Source organism: Dendrobates tinctorius, unplaced genomic scaffold, assembly GCF_039654945.1.
Source record: "Dendrobates tinctorius isolate UK_male_01 unplaced genomic scaffold, ASM3965494v1 ptg000063l, whole genome shotgun sequence".
NCBI classification, from domain to species: domain Eukaryota; kingdom Metazoa; phylum Chordata; class Amphibia; order Anura; family Dendrobatidae; genus Dendrobates; species Dendrobates tinctorius.
In genome coordinates this window covers 11,910,890-11,926,463 of record NW_027361731.1, presented here as the reverse complement: position 1 = coordinate 11,926,463, position 15,574 = coordinate 11,910,890, and the positions used below count along the sequence as shown (strand labels likewise).

Sequence of the window (15,574 nt, the reverse complement as noted above, 5' to 3'; positions counted from 1 at the left end):
TTCGGGGGGTTTGGGCGACTATATATAATGTATTTGGGGTCTCCCGACAGATGATGTCAGGGCAGAGAAGGATTTGGCATCCTGAATTTCACAGGATAATCCGTTTGTTCTTCCTGTAGATAATCCTCCCCTAGAGGAGTCTGGAGGCGACTCTCTCATACAGACCACAGGAAAGCTGGAATATTTGTGTGTATGGGGGAGTCGGGAGAGATAGCCGTCTGCCAAATGACCGTTCAGCCAACACTTATCTCGTGTATGGGGCCGTTAGTATTACACTGACAGGCAGTGATGGTACACAGCACTACAGTAGTACAGGACATCACCGGAGCCATCAGAGGCTTGTATGTTGTATGATCGCACTGATCAGAGGGGTTTAAAAAATGGTTTAAAATGAATAAAGATATCACAGTTTCAGCAACAAGAGATATCCGTCACTCTAGGGAAAAAAGAGTCACTGCACAATGTCAGCCACGTCCATAACTACTTTATTATACTCTATTATCCTATACACAGTGGTGTAGATAGAAATCACAGGTCGGACAGCAATAGCTGGAACTGGGTCCCCAACGTAAAGAAAAAATATATATATTTTTGGCAGAGTAATATCTCCTGACTCTGCAGACCGCATGCTGCTGTTGTACTTGGCAGGCCCGGACCAGATGGTATGGAGATGAATGAGGGAGACCAAAAGTTCAAAATTAAATTTTTATTTACTTAAGAAGAACTTGATGAGAAGTATATACATCAGATAGGAGGCACTGCACTTTATGAATGTTTTTTCTGCATTATGCAGAGTCAGGAACTTTCCGGTTACATGTGGCAGTACATAACTTTTCTTTTAAGATCCAATAGTCCAGCAAACCTGAGCTAAGAACCTCACCCAGCTCTTTGTCTCTGCTATTCTCTCTTCCTGGAATCTGAATTCTCACTTATATCTTTGCTTACCTTCAGAATGTACAACCCCTGGCAAAAATTCTGGAATCACAGGCCTTGGAGGATTTTCATTCAGTTGTTTAATTTTGTAGAAAAAAAGCAGAGCACAGACATGGCACAAAACTAAAGTCATTTCAAATGGCAACTTTCTGGCTTTAAGAAACACTAAAAAAAATCAAGATAAAAAAATGTGGTAGTCAGTAATGGTTACTTTTTTAGAGGGGAAAATTATGAAATCACTCAATTCTATGGGAAAAAATTATGGAATCACCCTGTAAATTTTTCTCCCCAAAACTAACACCTGCATCAAATTAGATCTGCTCGTAAGTCTGCATCTAAAAAGGAGTGATCACACCTTGGAGAGCTGTTGCACCAAGTGGACTGACATTAATCATGGCTCCAACACGAGAGATGTCAATTGAAACAAAGGAGAGGATTATCAAAGTCTTAAAAGAGGGTAAATCATCATGCAATGTTGTAAAAGATCTGGTTGTTCAAAGTCAGCTGTGTCTAAAATCTGGACCAAATACAAACAACATGGGAAGGTTGTTAAAGGCAAAAATACTGGTAGACCAAGGAAGACATCAAAGCGTCAAGACCGGTAACTTAAAGTAATATGTCTACAAAACAGGAAATGCACAGCAAAACAAATGAGGGACGAATGGGAGGAAACTGGAGTCAATGTCTGTGACTGAACTGTAAGAAACCACCTAATGGAAATGGGATTTACATACAGAAAAGCGTAACAAAAGCCATCATTAACACCTAAACAGAAAAAAACAAGGTTACAATGGGCTAAGGAAAAGCAATCGTGGACTGTGCATGAAAGTCATATTCAGTGATAAATCACGAATCTGCATTGAGCAAGGTGATGCTGGAACTTTTGTTTGGTGCCGTTCCAATGAGATTTATAAAGATGACTGCCTGAAGAGAACATACAAATTTCCACAGTCATTGATGATATGGGGCTGCATGTCAGGTAAAGGCATTGGGGCTTTCATTACATCTTCAATAAATGCACAAGTTTATGTTGATGTTTTGGACACTTTTCTTATCCCATCAATTGAAAGGAAGTTTGGGGATGATGACATCATTTTTCAAGATGATAATGCATCCTGCCATAGAGCAAAAACTGTGCAAACATTCCATGAACAAAGACACATAAGGTCAATGTCATGGCCTGCAAATGGTCCGAATCTCAATCCAATTGAAAGTCTTTGATGGAAGTTGAAGAAAATGGTCCATGACAAGGCTCCAACCTGCAAAGCTGATCTGGCAACAGCAATCAGAGAATGTTGGAGCCAGATTGATGAAGAGTACTTTGTGACACTCATTAAGTCCGTGCCTCAGAGACTGCAAGCTGTTATAAAAGCTAGAGGTGGTGCAACAAAATACTAGTGAGGTGTTGGAGTGTTTTTTTTGTTTGTTTTTCATGATTCCATAATTTTTTCCCATAGAATTGAGTGATTCCATAATTCTTCCCCTCTTCTTGGACTAAAAAAGTAACCATTACTGACCACCATATTTTTTTATCTTGATTTCTTTTAGTGTTTCTTAAAGCCAGAAAGTTGCCATTTGAAATGACTTTAGTTTTGTGCCATGTCTGTGATCTGCTTCTTTTCTACAAAATTAAACAACTGAATGAACATCCTCCAAGGTCGGTGATTCCATAATTTTTGCCAGGGGTTGTACTATCTGATGTCTCCCTCCTGGCACACAACACCATATCAATTCAGGAGGACTACAATCCGATAGTCCAAAGGTCTACGTTTCTTACTTTCTATCTGACTCATCACTAGGAAATTCTTCTCCTGTGTTCTCAAGGTAGCTCAGTATGAGGTCTCTCACACAGTGTGATGGCCCACACAGCACCTCACACAGTATTATGGCCACCACAACCAGCTACACAAAATAAGAACTCCAAACTAGTATGGAGGCATTTACAGTCCACCACAACCCAAGAATAATGGCCCCTACCAACCACACAATCAGTAAGAGAGTCAAAACAGCTCTTCTCTTAATATGATGCCTCCACAATTCCTGATATTTGAAAAAAAAACCATCTCTCGCCCAACCCTGTTCCCGAGGTGAACTGCTCCAGTCTGTGCACTGTGTGTACTGAGGCTCCATACTATAGGTGTGATGTAGTGACGCCATTGTATCTGCAGAGCACGGAGTCTCAGACTCACAGGCGAAGGCTGAATGGTGGATCAGGAGCTTTCTATTCCCTGATTCACTATTCTATTCAATGATATCACCGTCATGGGAATGTGGAAATCACTGAAATTGTGATGATGGGAAGGAGAGGATGACCAATACCAAAACCCCCGAGCCCTGTCAATTCATAGGCACTATAGCAACCAAGTGGGCTTCTGTTTTGGATGATACACTCCTGCCTATCCAACTATCGTGTTGTAAATATCTCATAGATCCTGGGTTCATTTGTATTTGCACCAAGAATTAAGGTACTGTCACACTAAGCGATCTCGCTAGCAATATCGCTATAACTTGTGACGTTATAGCGATATTGCTAGCGACATCGCTGTGTCTGATACTTACCTACGACCGGCTCCCCCGCTGGTTATCGCTGATCGCGCGAGAACGTCCAGGACTGTTTCTCATCATCAGCTTCCTGCAGCGCTTCCAGTGGGGAGACGAGCGTGGAGCCGGGCGGGAGGACGTCAGGATCGCCTCATCTGACAGGTAAGTAGCGACCCCCGACCCCTGCGATGTCGCTGATGAGATCTGCCTGTGTGGCAGCTCACTAGCAACCACTTAGCGATGTACCAGCGATCCTGACCGCGTCATATCACTGGTGCATCGCTAAGTGTGACAGTACCTTTAGGGTAAGTGAGTATTTATTAATTGTCGGTGGTCGGTACCATATTGTGCATGTAGGAGCAGTACTGTGGGAACATTAGAAAGTGGAGGATGGCAGTACTGTGGGAACATTATACTGTGTGTGGGGGATGGTGGTACTGTGGGAAGATTATACTGTGTGTGGTGGGATGGTGGTACTGTGGGAATATTATACTGTGTGTGGTGGGATGGTGATACTGTGGGAAGATTACACTGTGTGTGGTGGGATGGTGGTACTGTGGGAACATTATACTGTGTGTGGTGGGATGGTGATACTGTGGGAAGATTACACTGTGTGTGGTGGGATGGTGGTACTGTGGGAACATTATACTGTGTGTGGTGGGATGGTGATACTGTGGGAAGATTATACTGTGTGTGGTGGGATGGTGATACTGTGGGAAGATTATACTGTGTGTGGTGGGATGGTGGTACTGTGGGAACATTATACTGTGTGTGGTGGGATGGTGATACTGTGGGAAGATTATACTGTGTGTGGTGGGATGGTGATACTGTGGGAACATTATACTGTGTGTGGTGGGATGGTGGTACTGTGGGAACACTATACTGTGTGTGGTGGGATGGTGATACTGTGGGAACATTATACTGTGTGTGGTGGGATGGTGGTACTGTGGGAAGATTACACTGTGTGTGGTGGGATGGTGGTACTGTGGGAACATTATACTGTGTGTGGGGGGATGGTGGTACTGTGGGAACATTATACTGAGTGTGGGGGGATGGTGGTACTGTGGAAACATTATACTGTGTGTGGTGGGATGGTGGTACTGTGGGAACATTATACTGTGTATGGGGGGATGGTGGTACTGTGGGAACTTTACACTGTGTGTGGTGGGATGGTGATACTGTGGGAAGATTACACTGTGTGTGGTGGGATGGTGGTACTGTGGGAACATTATACTGTGTGTGGTGGGATGGTGATACTGTGGGAAGATTATACTGTGTGTGGTGGGATGGTGATACTGTGGGAAGATTATACTGTGTGTGGTGGGATGGTGGTACTGTGGGAACATTATACTGTGTGTGGTGGGATGGTGATACTGTGGGAAGATTATACTGTGTGTGGTGGGATGGTGATACTGTGGGAACATTATACTGTGTGTGGTGGGATGGTGGTACTGTGGGAACACAATACTGTGTGTGGTGGGATGGTGATACTGTGGGAACATTATACTGTGTGTGGTGGGATGGTGGTACTGTGGGAACATTATACTGTGTGTGGTGGGATGGTGGTACTGTGGGAAGATTACACTGTGTGTGGTGGGATGGTGGTACTGTGGGAACATTATACTGTGTGTGGGGGGATGGTGGTACTGTGGGAACATTATACTGAGTGTGGGGGGATGGTGGTACTGTGGGAACATTATACTGTGTGTGGTGGGATGGTGGTACTGTGGGAACATTATACTGTGTATGGGGGGATGGTGGTACTGTGGGAACTTTACACTGTGTGTGGTGGGATGGTGGTACTGTGGGAACATTACACTGTGTGTGGAGGTATGGCGATACTGTGGAAATATCTTTTGTGTGAGAGATGCCAGTACTATGGAAACATTTTACTTTGTGAGGGGCATCATATATACTGCACAAGGGGTGTAAAAAGGTGTGTCATAAAAAAGAATCCTCAGGGCTGTGCTACATTTGTACAAAAAGACTGCCATATGCCGTCCACACGGGACCCTGTGGAATCAATTGGAAGAGGGAGAGTGGTACACCAGGTCAGGTGACCTTGATGATGCAGTTTCCTGATATTATAAAGGCCATAGCCCCAAAGGCAGAACAGATTTGGTGCCAAGCAAAGGAATGGGGAGATAGATAAGAATCTGCAGTACCAGGCCATGGAAAAGTGCCCAAGGCAGCTGTTTGTGGCGGCAGAACCCTGCTTACAGGGGCATAATGGGGGCATTACACTGTGTGGGGTCCAAGAAAGGGGCCCTGTACTACGAGATCAATCTGTTTCCTCACTTCCTGTCTTCCATAGTTGGGTCGTATGTATCTATTACAGAACGAACAAAAACGTTATCTATATATATATATAAAATGAGTGCATGTTTGTGTGTATGTGTGTGTGTATCAGCCACGCCCACTCCACATAGCCCCACCCAATCTCTAAGCATCTTTCATTTCACCAGAGCTGTTTAAAAGAAGCTGAGCTGTGATTGGTTGCTATGAGCAACAGTTTTCCCACTCCACAGCAACTCAGCAGACACTGACCGGGTGAGAGAAATCTAGCATCCCCGGGAACATAAGCTCCCAGCCATTGTCTACCCCCTCAGAAAGGAGCAGAGAGAACATGATAGAAATGCATCACTCCCTCCTCTATTCTTGCCACGCTCTGTTGTTACCAGTGTAGAAAATTGCATCATCAGTGGCCGCACACAGAGCAGCACTGCCAGGTTACATTACAGCACATCTCCAGGAACTCCCTGCTCAGCGCCACCCAGATCGAGACTATGGGATGAAGGATCTGTGATGGGTATATGGGCACGGGACTATGGGATGGAGGATGTGTGATGGTATATGGGCACAGGACTATGGGATGCAGGATGTGTGATGGGTACACTGGACATGGGATGGAGGTTATGTGTGATGGGTATACAGTGCCTACAAGCAGTATTCAACCCCCTGCAGATTTAGCAGGTTTACACATTCGGAAATAACTTGGCATTGTGACATTTGGACTGTAGATCAGCCTGGAAGTGTGAAATGCACTGCAGCAAAAAAGAATGTTATTTCTTTGTTTAATTTTTTTTAAAATTGTGAAAAGTTTATTCAGAGGGTCATTTATTATTCAACCCCTCAAACCACCAGAATTCTGTTTGGTTCCCCTAAAGTATTAAGAAGTATTTCAGGCACAAAGAACAATGAGCTTCACATGTTTGGATTAATTATCTCTTTTTCCAGCCTTTTCTGACTATTTAAGACCCTCTCCAAACTTGTGAACAGCACTCATACATGGTCAACATGGGAAAGACAAAGGAGCATTCCAAGGCCATCAGAGACAAGATCGTGGAGGGTCACAAGGCTGGCAAGGGGTACAAAACCCTTTCCAAGGAGTTGGGCCTACCTGTCTCCACTGTTGGGAGCATCATCCGGAAATGGAAGGCTTATGGAACTACTGTTAGCCTTCCACGGCCTGGACAGCCTTTGAAAGTTTCCTCCCGTGCCGAGGCCAGGCTTGTCCGAAGAGTCAAGGCTAACCCAAGGACAACAAGGAAGGAGCTCCGGGAAGATCTCATGGCAGTGGGGACATTGGTTTCAGTCAATACCATAAGTAACGTACTCCACCGCAATGGTCTCCGTTCCAGACGAGCCCGTAAGGTACCTTTACTTTCAAAGCGTCATGTCAAGGCTCGTCTACAGTTTGCTCATGATCACTTGGAGGACTCTGAGACAGACTGGTTCAAGGTTCTCTGGTCTGATGAGACCAAGATCGAGATCTTTGGTGCCAACCACACACGGGACGTTTGGAGACTGGATGGCACTGCATACGACCCCAAGAATACCATCCCTACAGTTAAGCATGGTGGTGGCAGCATCATGCTGTGGGGCTGTTTCTCAGCCAAGGGGCCTGGCCATCTGGTCCGCATCCATGGGAAGATGGATAGCACGGCCTACCTGGAGATTTTGGCCAAGAACCTCCGCTCCTCCATCAAGGATCTTAAGATGGGTCGTCATTTCATCTTCCAACAAGACAACGACCCAAAGCACACAGCCAACAAAGCCAAGGCCTGGTTCAAGAGGCAAAAAATCAAGGTGTTGGAGTGGCCTAGTCAGTCTCCTGACCTTAACCCAATTGAAAACTTGTGGAAGGAGCTCAAGATTAAAGTCCTCATGAGACACCCAAAGAACCTAGATAACTTGGAGAAGATCTGCATGGAGGAGTGGGCCAAGATAACTCCAGAGACCTGTGCCGGCCTGATCAGGTCTTATAAAAGACGATTATTAGCTGTAATTGCAAACAAGGGTTATTCCACAAAATATTAAACCTAGGGGTTGAATAATAATTGACCCACACTTGTATGTTTAAAATTTATTAAAATTTAACTGAGCAACATAACTTTTTGGTTTGTAAGATTTATGCATCTGTTAATAAATCCTGCTCTTGTGTGAAGTTTGAAGGCTCTAACTTATTTGCATCTTTTCAAACCTGCTAAATCTGCAGGGGGTTGAATACTACTTGTAGGCACTGTATGTACACTGCACATGGGATGGAGGATATGTGTGATGGGTATATTTACACAGGACTATAGGATGCAGGATGTGTGATGGGTATACTGGACTATGGGATGGAGGATATGTGTGATGGGTATATGGGCACTGGACTATGGGACAGAGGATATGTGTGATGGGTATATGGGCACGGGACTATGGGATGGAGCATGTGTGATGGGTATATGGGCACGGGACTAAGGGATGGAGGATATGTATGATGGTATATGGACACTGGACTATGGGATGGAGGATATGTATGATGGTATATGGATATTGGACTATGGGATAGAGGATATGTGTGATGGGTATATGGTCACGGGACAATGGGATGGAGTATGTGTTATGGGTATATGGGCACGGGACTATGGGATGGAGGATATGTATGATGGTATATGGACACTGGACTATGTATGATGGTATATGGACACTGGACTATGGGATGGAGGATATGTATGATGGTATATGGATATTGGACTATGGGATAGAGGATATGTGTGATGGGTATATGGGCACAGGACAATGGGATGGAGTATGTGTTATGGGTATATGGGCACGGGACTATGGGATGGAGGATATGTATGATGGTATATGGACACTGGACTATGGAATGGAGGATATGTATGATGGGTATATGGGCACAGGACAATGGGATGGAGGATGTGTGGTGGGTATATGGGCACGGGACTATGGGATGGAGGATATGTATGATGGGTATATGGGCACTGGACTATAGGATGGAGGATGTGTATGATGGGTATTTGGGCACAGGATTATGGGATGGAGGATGTGTGGTGGGTCTATGGGCACGAGACTATGGGATGGAGCTGAGGCGTAGCTAGGGGTTCAGTTCAGGGGAGGACCAAAAATCTGAGTGAGCCCATAACAGGTAACCCTGAATACAACTCAGGTGAAAAACTGACTGCAATGGTGAGAGAAAATCTGATAGGAACCATATGAGTGACAATAAAAATAATAAAAATGAGAATAAAATTGCTTAAAACAGCCTTTATTATAATATTTTTGGCTCAACCACATAAAAAATATATAAAATATATATAGTGCATATGGCAGTGAAACCGCTGTAATAATGAATATATAATTCATATAAAATAAAATGATTACTAATAGTACTATAATACACAACCTGGCAGAGGTTTAACCCCTTCATGACCCAGCCTATTTTGACCTTAACGACCTGGCCATTTTTTGCAATTCTGACCAATGTCCCTTTATGAGGTAATAACTCAGGAACGCTTCAACGCATCCTAGCGATTCCAAGACTGTTTTTTCGTGACATATTGGGCTTCATGTTAGTGGTAAATTTAGGTCGATAATTTTTGCGTTTATTTGTGAAAAAAATGGAAATTTGGTGAAAATTTTGAAAATTTTGCAATTTTCAAATTTTGAATTTTTATTCTGTTAAACCAGAGAGTTATGTGACACAAAATAGTTAATAAATAACATTTTCCACATGTTTACTTTACATCAGCACAATTTTGGAAACAACATTTTTTTTCGTTAGGAAGTTATAAGGGTTAAAAGTTGACGAGCAATTTCTCATTTTTACAACAAAATTTACAAAACCATTTTTTTTAGGGACCACCTCACATTTGAAGTCACTTTGAGGGGTCTATATAGCAGAAAATACCCAAAAGTGACACCATTCTAAAAACTGCACCCCTCAAGCTATTCAAAACTACATTCAAGAAGATTATTAACCCTTCAGGTGCTTCACAGGAACTAAAGCAACATGGAATGAAAAAATGGACATTTTAATTTTTCCAACCAAAATTTTCTTTTAGCATCAGTTTTTTCATTTTCACATGGGTAACAGGATAAAATGTATCCTAAAATTTGTTGGGCAATTTCTCCTGAGTACAATGATACCTCATATGTGGTCATAAACCACTGTTTGGGCGCACGGCAGGGCCCGGAAGGGAAGGAGCGCCATGTGACTTTTTGATTGGAAAATTAGCTCCAATCGTTAACGGACACCAAGTCGCATTTGGAGAGCCCCTGTGTGCCTAAACATTGGAGCTCCCCCACAAGTGACCCCATTTTGGAAACTAGACCCTCGAAGGAACTTATCTAGATGTGTGGTGAGCACTTTGAACCCCCAAGTGCTTCACAGAAGTTTATAACGCAGAGCAGTGAAAATAAAAAATCATTTTTTTTTGCTCAAAAATGATTTTTTAGCCCACTATTTTTTATTTTCACAAGGCTAACAGGAGAAATTGAACCACAAAAGTTGTTGTGCAATTTGTCCCGAGTACACTGATACCCCATATGTGGGGGGAAACCACTGTTTGGAAGCACGGGAGAGCTCAGAAGGGAAGGAGCGCCATTTTGGAATGCAGACTTTGATGGAATGTTCTGCGGGCGTCATGTTGCGTTTGCAGAACCCCTGTGTGCCTAAACAGTAGAAACCCCCACAAGTGACCGCATTTTGGAAACTAGAACCCCCAAGGAGCTTATCTAGATGTGTAGTGAGCACTCTGAATCCCCAAGTGCTTCTCAGAAGTTTATAAATGCAGAGCCATGAAAATAAAAAAATATTTTTTTTTCCTCAAAAATGATATTTTAGCCCGCTATTTTTTATTTTCCCAAGGGTAACAGGATAAATATGACCCCAAAAGTTGTTGTCCAGTTTGTCCTGAGTACAATGGTACCCCATGTGTGGGGGGAAACCACTGTTTGAGCGCACGGCATGGCTCAGAAGGGAAGGAGCGTCATTTGACTTTTTGAATGGAAAATTAGCTCCAATGATTAGCGGACACCATGTCGTGTTTGCAGAGCCCCTGTGTGCGTAAACTTTGGAGCTCCCCCACAAATGACCCCATTTTGGAAACTAGACCCCCTAAGGAACTTATCTAGATGCATAGTGAGCATTTTGAACCCCCAGGTGCTACACAGAAGTTTATAACGCAGAGCCGTTAAAATAAAAATATTTTTTTTTCCTCAAAAAATAAATTTTTAGCCTGCTATTTTTTATTTTCACAAGGGTAGCAGGATAAATTGGACCCCAAAAGTTGTTATCCAGCTTGTCCTGAGTACGCTGGTACCCCATATGTGGGGGGGACCACTGTTTGGGCACACTTTGGGGCTCGCAAGGGAAGTAGTGACGCTTTGAAATGAAGACTTGATGGAATGGTCTGTGGGCGTCATGTTATGTTTGCAGAGCCCCTGATGTACCTAAACAGTGGAAATCCCCCACAAGTGACCCCATTTTGGAAACTAGACCCCCCAAGGAACTTATCTAGATGTGTGGTGAGCACGTTGAACCCCCAAGTGCTTCACAGAAGTTTATAGCGCAGAACCGTGAAAATAAAAAATCATTTTTTTTCCACAAAAATAATTATTTTAGCCCCCATGTTTTTATTTTCCCAAGGGTAACAGGAGAAATTAGACCCCCAAAGTTGTTGTGCAATTTTTCCTGAGTACCCTGATACCCCATAAGTGGGGGTACACCACTGTTTGGGCACATGTCGGGGCTCGAAATGGAGGGAGCACGTTTGACTTTTTGAACGCAAAATTGGCTGGAATAAATGGTGGCTCCATGTCGCGTTTGGAGACCCCGTGATGTGCCTAAACAGTGGAAACCCCTCAATTCTATCTCCAACCCTAACCCCAACACATCCCTAACCCTAATCCGAACCCTAATCATAACCCTAACCACAACACTAATCCCAACACACCCCTAACGAAATCCCAACTCTAACCCTAACCACAAGCCTAACCGTAATCCCAACCCCAACCCAACCCTAATCCCAATTACAACCCTAACCCTAATTCCAACCCTTAGTCCAACCCTAACCCTTAGTCCAACCCTAACCCTTAGTCCAACCCTAACCCTGTTTCTAACCCTAACCCTAATTCCAACCCTAGCCCTAACCCTAGCCCTAACCCTAGCCCTAACCCTAGCCCTAGCCCTAACCCTAGCCCTAACCCTAGCCCTAATGGAAAAATAAAAAAAAATATTTTGTTTTTTTCATTATTTGTCCCTACCTATGGGGGTGATAAGGGGGTCGGTGATTTACTTTTTTTTATTTTGATCACTATGAAAGTTTATTATAGTGATCAAAATAAATGAATGAATCTGCAGCGTTGCAGATTCGATTCGGCGCACTGCGCATGCGCCCGCCATCTTCTAAGATGGCGGCGCCCATGACGCTGGACGGCGGGACACCGGGACGGATAGCGGGAGATCGGAGGCACAAAGAAGGGTGAGAGGGGGTGATCGGAGGGTGAGAGGGGATGATCGGAGGGCTGGGGGGCGGGGGGCAGATTATGATGGCGGCTGCCGATCGGTGCCGTCAGATGGTGGCGGCAGCCGATCGGTGCCGTCAGTCGGTGTGGGGGGGGTCGGGTCTCGGTGTCCAGCCATGTCCGATGCTATTTCAGCATCGGCCATGGCTGGATTGTAGTATTTCACCAATTTTCATTGGTGAAATATTACAATCGCTCTGATTGGCAGTTTCACTTTTAACAGCCAATCAGAGCGATCGTAGGCACGTGGGGGCTGAGCCACACCCCCAGGTGTTAACTCTGAAGGGTCCTTTGTGTGCGGGTGACCTTTCAGTGACCCCGGTCACCCGACCCGCAGGGGGGCAATCAATTCATGACGCCACATAGGCGTCATGGGTCGTATTGTCACGACTTTTCATGACGCCTACGTGGCGTCAAAGGTCGTGAAGGGGTTAAAGAATGAACCCATGGAATCAGCTAATATGTTAGCAGAAAAAAATAATAACGAAGGAGATTTCCGAAACGCGCGTCGGGGCGCGTTCTACCGACACACCTCTCTCTCTACTTTCCTGGCATCTATAGGTATTTTGCCCTATCTTCTCATTACCATTTTTTGGCCCCATTAGCTGGTCTCTATCTTAATATGCTAGCACATATATGTTTCCATTAGTGCCTTTATATGTGTTGATGCCTTGCAGCTAATCCTGCAATCTGCACAGCAGGATACATATGATACTTACCATTGCGGCCTTCTTTCATATATGTTGAGACCTCAAACACAACACATTTGGCCTGATCTACTGGCCTCATTATCTTATGTTCTATAGACAATTTTGCATCTCTTATTATACTTTGTATCCACAATTCATATATGATACTTACCACTGTGGCTTGCTTTCATACATGTTGAGGCTTCATAGATAATTTGCCAATCCCTATTGCACTTTGCAGCTGTCACACATTTGGTTACTTTTCATTTCATTATTGTGTGTTTTTTTTTACATAAATTATGTTTATTTCATGTTATGCATGATACCTTGTAATTTTTGCACTCTGCTCATTTTGCACATATTTGCTCATTTTACACTGTGTTTTTGCAATTTTTATAGGTTTTTGTATATTTTTGTAATCAATTGCACTATGTTTTTGCACTCTCTATATATTATATATATTTTTTATCATTAATATAATAGCTGTCTTCAAGTGTCTATTTTGAGCAAGAATTTGCACTATTTTTTGCACTCATTTCATCATTAATTTGCTGCTAACATATCAGCTGATCCTATTGGCTATTTTTTAGCAAGACTTTGCACTATTTTTTCGCAATTCACTTTATTATTTTTTTCTGCTAACATATTAGCTGATTCCATGGGTTCATTCTTTAAACCTCTGCCAGGTTGTGTATTATAGAGATACTATTAGTAATCATTTTATTTTACATGAATTATATATTCATTATTACAGCGGTTTCACTGCCATATGCACTATATATATTTTATATAATTTTTATGTGGTTGAGCCAGAAATATTATAATAAAGGCTGTTTTAAGCAATTTTATTCTCATTTTTATTATTTTTTATTGTCACTCATATGGTTCCTATCAGATTTTCCTCACCATTTCAGTCAGTTTTTCTTTTACATAAACCGGATGGTCTGCCATCCAAACCTTTGGGAGAGGTCACATTATATTATACAGGTGTCCATTATATATTATTGAAATCACCTTATTCTATTCAATAGTGTTCCCTCCCTTTTCTAATTACAACTCAGGTGGTACACCCAGTGGCAGTAGCTCTGGGTGGGCCCCCACAGCAAGGGGCCGGGGCAACTGCACCCTCTGTCCCCCTGGTAGCTACGCTACTGGGAAGGAGGATATGTATGATGGGTATATGGGCACTGGACTATGGGATGGAGGATGTGTGATGGGTATATGGGCACTGGACTATGGGATGGAGGATGTGTGATGGGTATACGGGCACTGGACTATGGGATGGAAGATGTGTGATGGTATATAGGAGCTGGATTATGGGATGGATGATGTGTGATGGGTATATGGGCACGGGACTATGGGATGGAGGATGTGTGATGGGTATATGGGCACTGGACTATGGGATGGAGGATGTGTGATGGGTATATGGGCACTGGACTATGGGATGGAGGATGTGTGATGGGTATACGGGCACTGGACTATGGGATGGAGGATGTGTGATGGGTATACGGGCACTGGACTATGGGATGGAGGATGTGTGATGGGTATATGGGCACTGGACTATGGGATGGAGGATGTGTGATGGGTATATGGGCACGGGCCTATGGGATGGAGGATAATCATTATAATTTGTAAGTTACTATGCCCGGGCAACGCCGGGCTCTTCAGCTAGTGATTTTTATAAAGTGGCAACAAAGCCCCCTAAAAAACTCTCCATGCTGAAGGGGTTAATGTCCCCCCCGCGCTCAGTAATGGGGAATCTCCAGCACCTACCTCCACCCGCAGAGCCGCACTCCACATATATGGCTGCTCTGTGCGCACAGGACCTGTGATGAGGTCACAGGAGGGGAGGAGTCAGGGGTCACATGATCTCCGGAGTGCAGATGCTACATGGAGACTTCTCCTCTGTCAGTGACCTTCCCGCCATTATTCTCCTCACTACTGGCACAATTACCCCGCGCCGCCTTTTCTACACAGTGTTGTGTGTGGAATGTAACGTGTGATTTCTCTGGAGACAAATAGACCCCACACATGAGGGAATTATCACCAGTGACCGGACGGCTACTATATGGCGGCATATGATTGTGCTATCGACTCCATACCAGGAGCGAAAATGCCGAAATCTCGTTTATTTAACCCCTTCCAGAGTCCGGCTGAGGCTCATATTCGGCCATCCACCTCTCCAGTCACCGAGGGGTTTTTTGGTAAAAGGATGGAGGGCTGCGTCTGTTCTTGGATTTTAAAGAGATTAAAGGGAATCTGTCACCTATTTTTTGCATATAAGCTGCGGCCACCGCCATCAGGGGCTTATCTACAGCATTCTGTAATGCATTCTGTAATGCTGTAGCTAAGCCCCCGATGTAACCTGAAAGATAAGAAAAACGAGAAATATTATACTCATCCAGGGGCTGTCCGGGTCCGATGGGTGTCGCGGTCCGGTCCGGTGCCTTCCATCTTCTAGCGAAGACGTCATCTTCTTTGCTTCCCGTCGTGGCTCTGGCATACTGCTCTGCCCTGGTGGGAAAGGTCAGAGAGGTCCGGCGTCTGCGCACTGCAGTACTCTGCTCTGCCCTCAACAGGGCAGAGCAGTACGCCGG

The 15,574-nt window shown here is 44.1% G+C and overlaps 1 protein-coding gene across 1 annotated transcript in view; it reads right to left on the bottom strand.

Moving 5' to 3' along the window:
• The window catches only part of LOC141094280 (uncharacterized), a 46,444-nt gene extending 31,632 nt beyond the window's left edge, over window positions 1-14,812 (bottom strand). The window contains exon 1 of the mRNA XM_073580117.1: window positions 14,751-14,812. Coding sequence (XP_073436218.1) covers window positions 14,751-14,777 — 27 coding nt within the window. The 5' untranslated portion in view covers window positions 14,778-14,812. The remainder of the gene's footprint in view (window positions 1-14,750) is intronic.
• Window positions 14,813-15,574: the final 762 nt, after the last annotated feature.